The sequence below is a fragment of the Balaenoptera musculus genome, chromosome 7 (assembly GCF_009873245.2).
Source record: "Balaenoptera musculus isolate JJ_BM4_2016_0621 chromosome 7, mBalMus1.pri.v3, whole genome shotgun sequence".
Classification (NCBI taxonomy): Eukaryota; Metazoa; Chordata; class Mammalia; order Artiodactyla; family Balaenopteridae; genus Balaenoptera; species Balaenoptera musculus.
The window spans coordinates 92065860-92079443 of record NC_045791.1 but is presented as its reverse complement, the minus strand read 5'-3'; the positions used below and the strand labels follow the sequence as shown (position 1 = coordinate 92079443).

The window sequence follows — 13584 nt, the reverse complement described above, 5'->3', positions numbered from 1 at the left end:
ACGGGTCATCAAAGCAAGCCAGTGGGTCACTACGTTAAATGCAGGCTTGAATGAACTCTGTTCTTCTAGCTGTTCTGACACAGGGAAAGCATTCGTATGAGTTCCACATTTTCAGCCAGAGGGAAAAATATTCTATTTTTAACATAAAAAGAGAAAAAAATACTCAGCAGGTTTAAGGCAAGCAACTTTACCACCTGGCACGAGAAAACAAAACACTGGGAGAATGAAAATGCTGTCGTGTATCACATATAGATGTCCTCTAATGCTCTCAGGAAGAAATCTTGGTGCTCACTGAGAGCTTACCTATAGCAAACAGGATTTGTACGCTCTCTTTTTTTAACAGATAGCCAGGCTACATCTTACAAGAGCCATACTCCGTAATTAGAGATATTCTGATCTACAGGTTGACAGGAATTTGAAAAGATGCTAGAAGCTGAGTAAGAATGGACAGACGCCTTTTAGGGAGAATTGTGAAAACTGAAAACACTTACTTATAAAGTGGCTGTGTGTATATGATGGTCTTTGATTTCTATGCCATGTCTTTTTTATTTTTTCTTTTTGTCTTCATTTCAATGATTTCATTTTAATTATTTGTTTAATGAGTTTTATTATATTAAAATGTAAACTTCAGAGCAGTGCTGTGCCGTCTAATGAAATGTAGGCAACCAATGAAGATGTTTAAGCCACAAGAGGCCAAGAATTGGCTCTCTGGAATCTGATCCGCGTATTTGCAATAATCTGTGGAAAATCATCTCAACTATTCTGGGCCTCAATCCATGCCACACAGAAGATGAACAAGACCCTAAGGGTCACTGATACACAGTTACCATGTCAAATAATAACATACCCTTTTAGTAGGTATCCTTTACAATTCCAAATAAACTGATTTTTGTTTTCAAATGAGACTACTTGTCATTGATAAGTGAGGTATAAAATAAGCCTGGATCATCAAGTTCTGGAGTTTAACAGTTTAAAACTAGACAAGTCAAAAAGAAAGCTAGTGAAGAACAAGTAAGATATTTAATAAAAAATATAAAAGTATAGACTAAACCTCTAGAATACGTAATCATGTATTTTCTCTCTTGTGATTACGTGGATCACTGCTATTTTGGGAAAGGACTAAGAAAGTATGTCAAACTGTTAAAAAACAAAACAAAACTTTTATACAGCTAAAGATACTCAAAATTTTAGTTCTGTTTGTATTTAGTATCCTTCTTTCAAGACGTTCAAGGTATTTAACGGAGGTTATTTTTCTTAAATTTACCAGCTCTGTGCAAAATAATAAAGGCCATGTTTTTATCTTCTTATGTTTATCTGCAAAGAGCTATGATAGGTTACATAATCCATACCCAAGATTAATACACCATTAAAAAAAGAAAATACATAACACACACACACACACACACACACACACACGCAGAGGAAATTTCTCCTAGATCCCAAGTCTTGAGAATCCACAAGTTAGGCTTGATTCATGGCAGAAAATCATATAATGTGCGTTAAGTAAACTGCTGTACAAAGGGGACAGTGCTCTACCCACAAACACAGAGTTGAAAAAAATTATCTATTTGACTTTGCTGAATAATATAATTTTATTACTAATTGTGGTAATAACATTCTGCCTAGTTTTGGGAGATCTTGCAGAAGTGAATTTTAAGAAATGTCCTTTAAAATTGAAAGGATGTTGTTTGATGTATGAGAATAAGATAGGTTAGAGAACAAAGGCAGCAGACTTGAGGATGAGATATGATCCAAACAAAGTCAGAGAGAGGAAAGAGATGTGAGAAAAATGAAATATCTCAGTAGCCACGGAATAAAGTGATCATCATCTATCAAATGGATGTGTGCACATTACACTCACTGCACATTAATCTAATGTTAAATAACAGACCCCAAATAGGAGTCCATACCACTTCTACTTAGGATGCCTTTTCTTGACAGGTTGGTTTTTCAACCAATCAGGCTCCTGTGAATTCAGTTCGGTGGAACGGAGCTCTGCCACCCTGTCACTGCTGAGGAGTCTTTGAGAACTCTGTGGACTCAGGTTCTCCCAATAATCCACAACTACACACAACAGACATCACAGATGATGGTGCTGATGTGCTTCTGAATACTCTGTGAGGGAAACAACCCCACTTTCACAATTGAGCGATGATTATTATATATACAGCTGTGGTCCAGAATTTTCTATTTTAAAACTGTAGTAACAGAACAGTGGGTGGGTAGTGAGGGAGAAGGAAAGGGACCAGAAAAAGAAGAGCACCTGAGAATCAGAGACATCTTACAGAAGCATCAACAGCCAGAAAGAACACGTTCCTGGGGTTCAGTGTTATCTACTCTATGCCAATAATCGTAGGACAAGAAGCATCCCTCACACCAAAAACTAGACAAGAAAATGTGTAGCTGCCTACTGCTGATGTCAAGGGGACAGGGTCACAATACTCTCAGTATGACTCTGCTACTAGTACGGGTGAAAAGGAATTACACCCATACTTTAGTTTGTAACAATAGGTGAAAGGGCCAAGTTCTGACTAAGGGTAAAACTATCTATTATTAATCATGCTTTTGGCAACTGAATTTAAAAAACAGATACACTGGAGAGAAGAGAAGGGCTTCTGCCTCTAGAAGACCAATACCAGGGAGGCAGCTTTAAGTCTGGAGGGGTACTTTGGGCTTGCAAGGTGAGTCCTGGCTCACAAAGAGCTTAGCAAAGAGATATCCAAGCAGAAGAACAAAAGTAGAAAAGTAATGAAGAAACAAAATTTCTGGAGCTTGAAGCAAAATAGGGAAGCCAAGTGAGGACCATGAAACAGAACTAGTTGCTAACAAGTGGGCAGTCCCATTTTCTTGCAGCTCTGCAGAGCCTGCTTTTGTGAGGTCACTGGAGATCTCTGACTGATAAGTCCCAGATGGAGGTACAGAGGGACATCCACCATCACAGCACTACACCGTGCCAGGACTCAGTCACATTCAACAGAAAAGAACCATCAAAGAACTCATCAAAAATCTTATCTATGGGCACAAGGTTTAAGATGCTTGACCTTATAATGTTTAAACAAAGAAGCGTGTAGGAAAGGAAGGCATTAGGAATCAGGAGAAATAGTACTGCTAGGTAGAAAAATCCAGTATTTGAAGGAGACATGGATTTGAATCCCTCTGTGATTTGGAGCGGAAGTTCATTTCTTCCAGTTTTACAGTTTTTCCACCTGTAAAATGGGAATAATAATAATAGTACCTATTATAATCTATATGCCGTCGAGGGGCCACTTGCCCTTGTTATTTTCACAAGACTGCTTTAAATCCCCAATTAGCCTAGGAGAAACACTGTTTTCCTAAGATGTAAGCAAATTCTCAGGAATTTACTCTCTCATGACCTCTTTAGACTCTGGCCTCTGGTGCTCTCAGGAGCTTTCTCTGCTCTGCATGAAGGACTTTCAGACCCAAAACTGCCTCCTCACCAGTTTCCCCAGATGGAGCACTCAAGCCAAGCATTCCAGAGTTTTACTGACACCAAGTATCTGCAGTCATGAGTTGGGAACATACTGCAGAATGCTGTGCCCTTACATAAATTCATTCACTTCCTCTCCCTCTTACCTGTTCTCATCCCCTTCTCTCCTGAACTAGCTCCAGTTCTCCCACTTCTACGGTGCTAGCAGCTTCCCCCTCCTCTGAACCCCAGCACTGGCCAACAACCAAGCCTGGGGACACAGACTCAGTCTCTACTCCAAAGACTTATCAAAGTATTTTCCCAATAAACATAATTTTCTTTTTCAGAAAATTCTGACACCAGCTGTTAAAGCTCTAATATTTTTTCCACTTGCTCACGTGACTCTGCAGGATTGCTATGTGGAATAACTGAGACAAAGAGTAAGTGCCAGCACAATGACCTGAACTAACTAGTAGGCTGCCTTTACAATGGTGATGATGCTAGATTTAGTCCCTGAAGAGATCACACCTACATCAACCAGCAAGACCAATTACTTCCAAAGGGACGACCTTTGACTTTGGCTGATGTAATCCATAACATATCATCAAAAGATAAGAAGGCCTCAATCTTTCTTCAAAAACACAACAACCATGATAGATGACCAAGTTTGTTGACTTGTCACAGCGGTGTTTCTGCCCTCTTCCAAACACACAGTCACAATATGCAGCCTAAGAGACAACACAGGTACAATGCTGTGAAAGCCTCCTTTGATTAACCCAGTATTTGAAGGAGAGAAATTCTGAAGTACTGTTTCCCCCAATCCTTCTGGAAGCTGTCACTTTAATTTTAGATTTCCTCCTTCTATTTAGATGTAGTTTTGTTTTATGTTAAAACTCAAGGTTTTCTTCTATACGTCAGTCTTTAACAGGGCAAAAAGCTCTTCCCCATTCTCAGAACACAAAACGTACACACCCCACCTAAAAGAATGCAGATTACCATGAGGATGGAGCTGGTCTTCCTCAGGAAATTCTCATGGGCTTGGCCTCTGTGTTCCCACCAACAAGATTTGGCCTGGTAGATTATATGCTCTCAGCTGGTTATAACTGCCTTTGGGCAACAGCACAGGAAGTCCAGGCATCTTGCTAGGATTCTCACACTCTAAGTAGTAAGGCCCCTAGACCTACGCTAGGTACTATAGATGATTAAAAAGCTGTAGTGTTTCTAGGCATTTAGGACTCATTTCCCCCAAAATGCCAAGAAGTTGGAAGAGAAGGTTCTGTGCACACATGAACATAAACACTCAGAGAAGGCAGCTCCCAGTCCTGACCCTGGGTAGCAATAATGAATGCAATACTGTTATGTACACAAACCTGCAGGATTACAATTGCCAGCTGCCATTCATTAAAGGTGAATGAACAGGAACCTGAATGCAATCAAGTGAATGAATGTCAGTCTGAGACCCTCTATCCATCCCTCAAAGCTGTTTTAATATCAGCTCAAGCCTAAATGGAATTTTAGGTTATATCTGAAAAGAAAAATGTGAGGACAGGGTCAATTTCAGAAGGATCAAATCGAAGGGCAGCAGTAAGGTCTTTTCAAGATTACTGTCAAGGCGCTGAAACTCTTAGGAGAGAACAAAAATTATATGTCTCAGAAAACAGGAAGATATGACACAAAAACGTTTTATTTCCAAAGAATTTCACTGAAGTGGAACTAAAAGCTCCAAGATTCTGGCCCACAGTTTTCTTAACAGGGAGACCTACAAATTAGCTCGTCTCTGTTTAGCAGACCTGTGCTGAGTTTACCCTCCTGTGCTCATAATGTTACCTCGGTGAGCTTACTAACAAGGGACAGTCACAAAGATCCACCAGGAAAGAAAACTGCTGTATAAAGCATTATGACCAAAGGTGACACTTATTAGTCTAGACTTAAATCAGTTAACCTAATTAACCACTTTTCCTTAACTGCAAAGCCTACGGCACATCTCTTACCTTCCTCAAAGCTGGTCTTCTTCTGCCTCACTAGAACACGGAAGTTTTCAGCAGGATTCACACTTCCAACCTAGAACACACCCACAGACAATGAAACTGCAGGTCACTTCTCTTTTTGGCAGCACCCAGGCAAGACAAGACAGCTTAATGTAATAAGTGAGTTCTCATAAAATAGAGGCAAAGACAAAGTGAAGGCCCTTTTCTGTTCATTTTCATTTCTATGGATCTGTTAAAAGCTAGTGGATTCCTGTGGTCAAAGGGCTGTCGTCTGTCCCTATTTTCACTTACCTCTCCTCATGCAAACTGACTTCTTTCCAGAGGGGTCAGAAGTATGACCCAAGGCACCCAAGGCACCAGGCAGCCCAGTTTGAAGGCTTTATGTGGCAGATTGCCTGTCCATCCTGACACCCAACCAATTAGGAAGGGGAGGATTCTGCAGTGCAGGGTCAGTTCAGAATATCTTTGTTCCACTAAGATGACACGAGAAATAACAGCCTGATGCTTAATTCATTGAACTGTCCTTCCTGGGGGCTGCTGCTGACCCTCTGGCATTGAAGTTTTGGTAGACTATTCAAATGTCCGAACTAAACATGTCCCCCAGAGTAAAAGCAAATCAGTGCTCGGTGGGAAAGTTTCAAAGATGATAATCTCTGCCACACTATACGGCACTTTCTGATCATACCCATGTCTTTTACCTTCCGATCCCAACCTTAATAGGGCTTAAGTTCAGCTCGAGGGGGAGGAGACAGTGGGATTCTACAATGGCTGGTAAATGTTGGTACAAGATGTACTAAAGTTTCCAGTCCGCTCTGGTATAGCAGTCAGAAAAGCTCCCAGAATAAATAAGGTCATGATATTTTTTCCTTTACTACAAGACATTGAAATAAAATCCAAATCATTTTTCAGACATTCAGTTTTTCTGAGAGCATTACTTTTTCAGGTGGGGAAAAGGTATGCCCTAGGGTTAGCTATCCTTCCTATATATTTGGCTAGTAGTAAGGGACAATTTTTAAGATCCACTGATTCAAAATAATGCCACTTAAAACAAGGCAATACGTTCAAGTTCCAAAAACCATCCCATTAAATAAAGAAGATCTCAAGTGTCAAAGGATACCTGGTTTGGGGAAATCCTAAACTAGTGAAACCTGTTATGAAGTTGTATATTAGAAAAAAGAGAGTTATACTCTTAAAGCTTACATACTTGGAGATTAAGACTCGTATCATTAACCCCCCACTTATCCTACCATTGTGACTAAACAGAAAGCTGCAAAATGAAGTTACCAAAAAAACTCTACGAAAGTGATGTTTCATGCTCTATATACTATATAGTGCTCTATGTACTATATATCAATATAAATAATTCTATAGGTAATTCACCGACAATAATTAAAGGAAGAAAGGAAAAAGTGTGGGATGGACATGTATGGCTTATACGTTGAAAGGACCAAGGAAAGTGCTATGTTAAAGGACTAACAAAAACTGATGCAATCTCCCCACGCCCCAACCTTCCTGAAAGAGGGGAGCACACCAGACAAGTTCTGCTTACACGGGTGACACTGCCTTCAGCCAGGCTGGAGATACTAAAGTGGGCTTCCTCTCCCTCGGTCTTCAGTTTTTTAGAGGTGGGTCCCTCTTCATGGCTAGAAAAGAAATAAATGTTTTTTTTTTCTCTCTCCCCTTAAAACAGAACAAACAATACAAAACCCAGAATTGCTAATGTGAAAAGTATAAATTTATTTTTCAAGACTCAAAAATAAGCAGCTGCACTTAGTCCTCCTTTACAAACGGCTGCCTCCCTTTCCCACCCTCTGGACTCCTGACAGCTTGACTGGAGCAGCCCTGGCTTTGTTTCCAGCAGTACGGAAATCAGAATTAGCAGTTGCATCACAAAGCCCTTTCAAAAGATGAAACTGCAAGCATAGGTAATGGATACTTAGCATTTCAGTAAGAAACCCATTTACCCTTCAGTTATTATTTGCTAGTTTCTGCCTGAGAATTGATAGCTATTAGCTTTCCACGTACATAGAAGACCTTTGTGTCTAATAACCTGTCTACTTCATCGTGTATGTGAGAGCTTTATAAGCTTCTACTTACAGCTGTCAAAACTTACTAGACAATCCTCAATTAAACATGCAAGAGCTTGCTCTTACAGAGTCTTAAACTATAAAAAACCACTTTCAAAAGAAAACTTTTAATCTGTTCCTTTATAAACCTAATTCTGTCTTGGGCAATATGCTAACAGAGTCCAAAAGCATCTGTGTGATAAGGGAAAGATGACTCCGAGGAAGTATATCAAACATCTTGCTTCAAGTAACACGCTGGCTTTAACAGCCTGCCTAAAGTCAAAAGGAGGTCAAGACAATTGCAAAGGAGAAAAAAAATCTAAAGACTCTGCCCATAATCTCCCTTAACCTGCTGAACACAAGAGATTATGAAGATTTTTCTCCCAGACAAATAATCAATCTGGGGCAAAAGCAGCTGTCAAGAAATGGCTGAATGAGAAGGGAAATTAGTAACTAAGAGTACTATTAGTAACTATTTCTGAATGTGATGTTTTTATTCAAAAGCCCAACTTTCAGACAGTGAGGCTTGAAGAGGTTATCATAAAAATAAAGCAAAGTAAGACCTAAGTTAGCTTATTCAATGATACTTCAACAATGAATCTCCTCTTACAGCTAGATGAAAGAACTAAAGTGATCATTACGGCCTTACAAACAAGAATTAAGTTTTATTACTTGACATCTTTCCCATTCACCACTTGCTTTCTTCCTTTTGAGAAGTAAAGAAGAGATAAGGGGTGAGTCATTCAGAGCCCTTTCCTTCAAGGAGAATAAGAAATAAACACACAAAGCCTTGGTGGCAAAAATGGAGGGAAACTGCACAAACCTGAGGCAGCATGAAATTCTATCAGAATTTGAGTTCTTTAAAAAAAAAAAGTCACAGCCACTCAGTTAACCTTTGCCAGTTCTTCCCAAGAGAAAGACAACATGGTACTGCTGAAGATTTGGAGAAAAAAGACCCAGATTCTAGTCTCAGTTTTGCCACTGGCTAGCCCTGGAATCTTACACCTTCTTGAAGGTATTGACTGTGTATTAATTTTTGTATGTCTAGAGTTTAGAGTCTAGTAAGTTACTGTCCTCTCTGATCTTCAGTTTGTTCCTCAGGAAAACACTACAACAAAAAGTACCATATCAACTATTTACCTATTCTCCTCCAAAAATACAAATTAACTTATATAGTGGTATTAAGAAGCATTAAATATACAAAGCACTATGCTAAGTTCCGTGAGAATACAAGGTTGAATCACATGAAGAATTTCTTAAACCCTCCCAAATAAGATTCTAGGGAAGGAAGAATAAGGAGACATATATACTAATTCGCCAGAACTGGGCAGGTAAAGGCAAGTCCAGAAAACAGCAGAAAGTAGTGAAAATTTAATATGTTTAATAATCTCAAGATTGAATCATTTAACAGGATTTAATTAGGAATTTTACATATATTAAACTCATAATGTCTATCTGAAGTGGGAAAGCGCAATGACTCTCATCCCCAAATTATCTATGAGGGAGCTGAGCTCTGGAAGGTACACATTATCCATGCAAGGTCACAGCAGACACAGAAGTGTTAACAGCTGCTGCATTTGGATGTTGGGACCCTGGATAATTTGTTGTTCTTTCTCCTTTTCTCCTTTTCTTTCATATATGAGTATAAATCTTGTAATTCATTTCTTTAGCCACACATTTACCCAACACTTACTATGTGTGGACACATAGATTAGGATTTAAACGCGGGCAGTTTAATCCTAAATTAGGCTCTAGATTCTAAATATATAAAAGTTAATACATAATCATCACCTTCAAGAAGTTCAGCCAAATAAAAAAGATAACTATATAAACAGGCAATTAACAAAATATTGTGGTAAGCAGCATGTCCCTTTGAGAGGATAGCAAGTAGCTGTATTGGGCTGGGGCATGAAGTGCAAGCTGGGAAGTAGTGAGAGATGAGGATGGAAAATATCTAAATTGTAGACACAAACTGTGAGGAAAGAAAGTGGTGCTCCAGGTAGCTGGACAGACACTTCTCTTCCTTCTGCTTATCTGGGTTTTCTCATTTGTGTAACAGAATTTGGTCTTAAGCTGAAGGTAAGGGAAAGCTATGAAAGCAAAGGTTTTTAATCAGGCATCCAAGGATGACATCAAGGAATTTGTGAACCACCTAAAACTATATGCAAAATTTATTATGTTAGGGCATTTTCCTGGGGAGAGCGTTCACAGTTTTTATCAGATTATCCAAAGGGTCCATCACACACAAACACACACAGATTAAGAATCACTGCATTAAAGAATTTTAAGCAAGGGAGTGATGTGATCAGATTTGTTTTTAAAAAAATCACTCAGATAGCAGAATGCAGAATGGATGGGAAGGGGCTAAGACTGGAATTAGGGGAATCAGTCAAGGGGTTATCTCAGTAAAGCAGGCTAAAATGAAACCTACGTAAAAGCAATGGCAGTGGGCGATGCTAGTAAGAACTAACCTTTTAAAAACAATGCTTACCATCAGTCACTAAGCCAAGCATATGAGTTAGCTACTGTTACTGTCCCTTTACAATTAAGCAAATCAAGGCTCAAAAGGGCCTGACCTTGGCTAAAGCACACAGTAAGGGGTCCACAGCTAACTCTGGACTTTTAACCACTCTCCTAAACAGCCTCCTAAAAGGCAGGTATTTGTTATCACAACTTGGCACAGAGCAACTTGCCAATTTTAACCACTATCAAAAAGAAATACTTGGGTTTTGATCCAAATCAATGCTATTAGCCACTGTACTAACCTGAAGCAAAAGGAGTGAACTTGAGGTAAATCTAATACAACTTGGTAAGCCAATCAGATGTGGGGAGTGAAGAAAAGGGATGACTCCCTGGAAATTAGGTGTCATTCACTGAAATAGAGAATAATAGCATGAAGAGGGGGTTGAAACGGGTGTGAAAAGAGAAAGAAGGTGATGAAGTCACTTCTGGACATGCTGACCTTGAGTTATCTGTAGACACTTAAGATCCAGTGGATGAGATGGAAGTATATTAGGATAGACAGATTTTTAGTTATTTTTGGAGACCCATATGTGAAATATTGATAATAAAGGTCTTAGGATGTGCAGTCTGGCATAATCGTTGAGAGGGTAAGCTCTGGGGTCAAACTGCCTGCGTTTAAATCCTTACTCCGTCGCTTAACCAGCTGTGATCCTGAGCAAGTTTCTTATCTCCTCTAAGCCTCAGTGGCCTCAGCTTTAAGGTGAAGCGAATAAAAGAACCTACTTCATAAGATGGCCCAAAGGATGCAAACAGATAATACATGCCTGTGTCCAATAAACGTGAGCTCTTTCAGAGGAGGAGTCCTACGAAACATCAACATTTACGGTTGGTGGGGAAAGAAAAACAGCCCCCAGAGCAGTCTGAGAGGGAGCCTGTCCAAGGTTGAGAGAGAAGGATCTGGAGAATCTGAAGTTAAGGAAGACATATGAGTTTCAAGAGGGAAAGGATAACTGACAGTGTCATGTGCCACAAAGAGGTCAAGAAAGAAAAGGACTGCCACGCTTAAGTAAATCCAGCAGTTAGTGTCTTTTAGAAGACCAGTTTCAGGGCAGTGGTGGGGGCAGAAGCCCAAGCCAGTGAGTGCTAGGAAAAGAAGCAGTATAGGCTCTTCTGCTAATAAGCCTGGCTATGGAAGGAAAGATGATGACAACAGGTAGTAATGAGAGAGAGGAAACTGAGGGGATTGCTTCCTTTTCTTTTAGAGGAAAGAAATAAAATGTTAATGTGTGGAGGGAAAGGAGTTGGTACAGAGGCAGCAGCTGAAGATACAGAAGGAAGGAAGAAATTATCAGTGGACTGAGGTACCAGATGGGACAGAAATAGCATCCCAGGACACAGGTGAAAGGATTAACTTGGGACAGGATGAGGTACCCTCTTCCACTGAGACAGGAAAAAAGGAAGTAAAGGCAGATGCAATACAGATATGTTTTTAGATAAGATGGGCCAGAAAACTGAGACATTCCCACCTACTGGCCTCTATTTTCTCTGTGAAATCACCATCATGATCGTCGCCACTGCCGTAGTTGTTGAAAATGTGCTAGGGACAGGGCTAGGATTTTGTAAATCATCTCTTCACAAACACTGTATTCTTACTATGTGTTAGGCACTGTGCCATTCTAGGGTTACAACACTGAACAGCATATATTACTCAACTAACCTGCATGACAACTCTATGAGACAGTTATTCCTATTATCCCTATTTACCCATGAGGAAACTGAGGCTTAGGGAGGATAAGCAACTTGCACCTAAGGTCACACTGCAGAGCAAGGGGACCAACTCATACTGTCTTGACCCTGGAGTCTGAAGTCTTAGCCAGTAAAACCAGGTGAGGTTGGCCTCTGACAGGAAGTAAGGACTGGGGTCTTAGGGGACTTGAAAAAAGTAGAAAACTTTACACTATTTGCATATAGAGATAAAAAGAAATCAAGATCACATATTAGTTCCATAGGCAGGATCAGACCTCAGATGTCCCTATTCTCATGTAAGTTCTGTCCAAGAGATGATGCTTTCATTTCAAGGGTGTTCAGCAACATTAAGGGAAGCAATGCTTTTCTATGATAAGGGTAATATTCAGTACATTTTTGGAATGCAATGTCAGATGGTGCTTTTACCCTCTTGAACTGAAGAAATCACTTCCACACTAGGAATTGAACAGGTTCAGCATGAAGAGTAGATCTTTTCAAATGTTCAATGTTTTCATTGATAATGACAGTATTACTGCTCTGGGTTTTGACTACCGCCTTCCCTCCAAATAGCTTGAAGTCCTTTAATGTCTGTGATTTTACTGTTATGATGTCTCTTACGATAAACCTGTTTTCAGATGAAGGAACTCGCATAAAGGTAAAATTATTTAACCAGAATTAGATCAAGAGTGAAACGGCTGGAATGAAAACTAGAGACTCCCGGCTCAGAGGTCTTCCCTTGGCCTCTGGCACTTCCTGAACAGACATCTGCCCCTCCCCCCCAGTCTCAGCCCCTCATCCGTACACTGGAAGTATGTTCCCTGGATACAGGGATGCTGAACATACACAAAAACATAGCTGGTTGCTAGCAATCTTTCTTTCCCTTAGGGAGACCACCTGTAAAGCTGATTGGAGCCTTATCACAAAAATTGAGTGGCTGTAAGAACCCTGCAGAAGGACTAAGTCATTCCTGAATATAGGAGGTGCTCAATAAATATTTGTTAAATGTGTCATTTCTGCAGTTCTTAAAAACTAAGATTTCTGAGAAGGAAGAGTAGAGAATTGGGGTGTGCGTAGGTGTGTGTGCTCAAGATTATTCTCCGGCCCCCGGCAGCTAATTTGGCTGATGGGGGCAGAGAACAAGAAGCCCGGCAGGCTCAAGCTTCCTGAAAGAGTGAGAGACGGCAAAGGGCTGAAGGTGTAATCACAGCAGGGATCAAATCACAGAACAGCCTTCTGGGTCTAGCTGGTATGTTTTTTTTTTAACCAGCTAATTTACAGTTTAATCAACAGGAGGAGGGGGAAATGGCCCACTTCTTTCCCACAATACCAGAAGGTAATCAAGATCATGAACTGGAGCTTTAATACACAGAGAGAGAACAGCCATATGACTGCAGAGAGACTAAAGCAAGGCTGTCATGGGAAGAAAAGGACTCAGAATTTTACTGAACTGTTCCAAGATACGAATCCAGAGGGATCTAGGTAGATGAGGATAGCAGAGGGGAAGTAGATTTTTAGTGGCAGTCTTCCTATGTAGAAGAAGGCATGACAGACTAAAAAGAAACATAAAAGCCTCCAGGGTGTATTAGAAATGCACATGAGAGAATCTTTCAATCCCATGATTGTTTTTTTCCCCCCCAATTCTGACAAAGTTTGGGGTATTAACCTCTAAAAAGCCACCGAAAATGCAAACCTGTCTTTTCAACTTGGAAGATAATTCACTAAATTAACAATTTACAGAACCCTGTATATTGAAGGTTTCTGGAAATTACTCAATACTGGTCCAATGGGGTATTTACAAATACAAGCTTTACTTTGTCAATACAGACACAGCCGTGGGAAGGAAATCAAAGAAAAAGGAAAAAAATTGTGATCGAAAACTGGATCTTGGAATGCA

The 13584-nt window shown here is 40.0% G+C and overlaps 1 protein-coding gene across 1 annotated transcript in view; it reads right to left on the bottom strand.

Moving 5' to 3' along the window:
- The window catches only part of XRCC5 (X-ray repair cross complementing 5), a 97109-nt gene that overhangs the window by 36122 nt on the left and 47403 nt on the right, over positions 1 to 13584 (bottom strand). The window contains exons 15-16 of the mRNA XM_036858502.1: positions 6965 to 7058; positions 5419 to 5488 (exon numbers count right to left, since the gene is read on the bottom strand). Coding sequence (XP_036714397.1) covers positions 5419 to 5488; positions 6965 to 7058 — 164 coding nt within the window. The remainder of the gene's footprint in view (positions 1 to 5418; positions 5489 to 6964; positions 7059 to 13584) is intronic.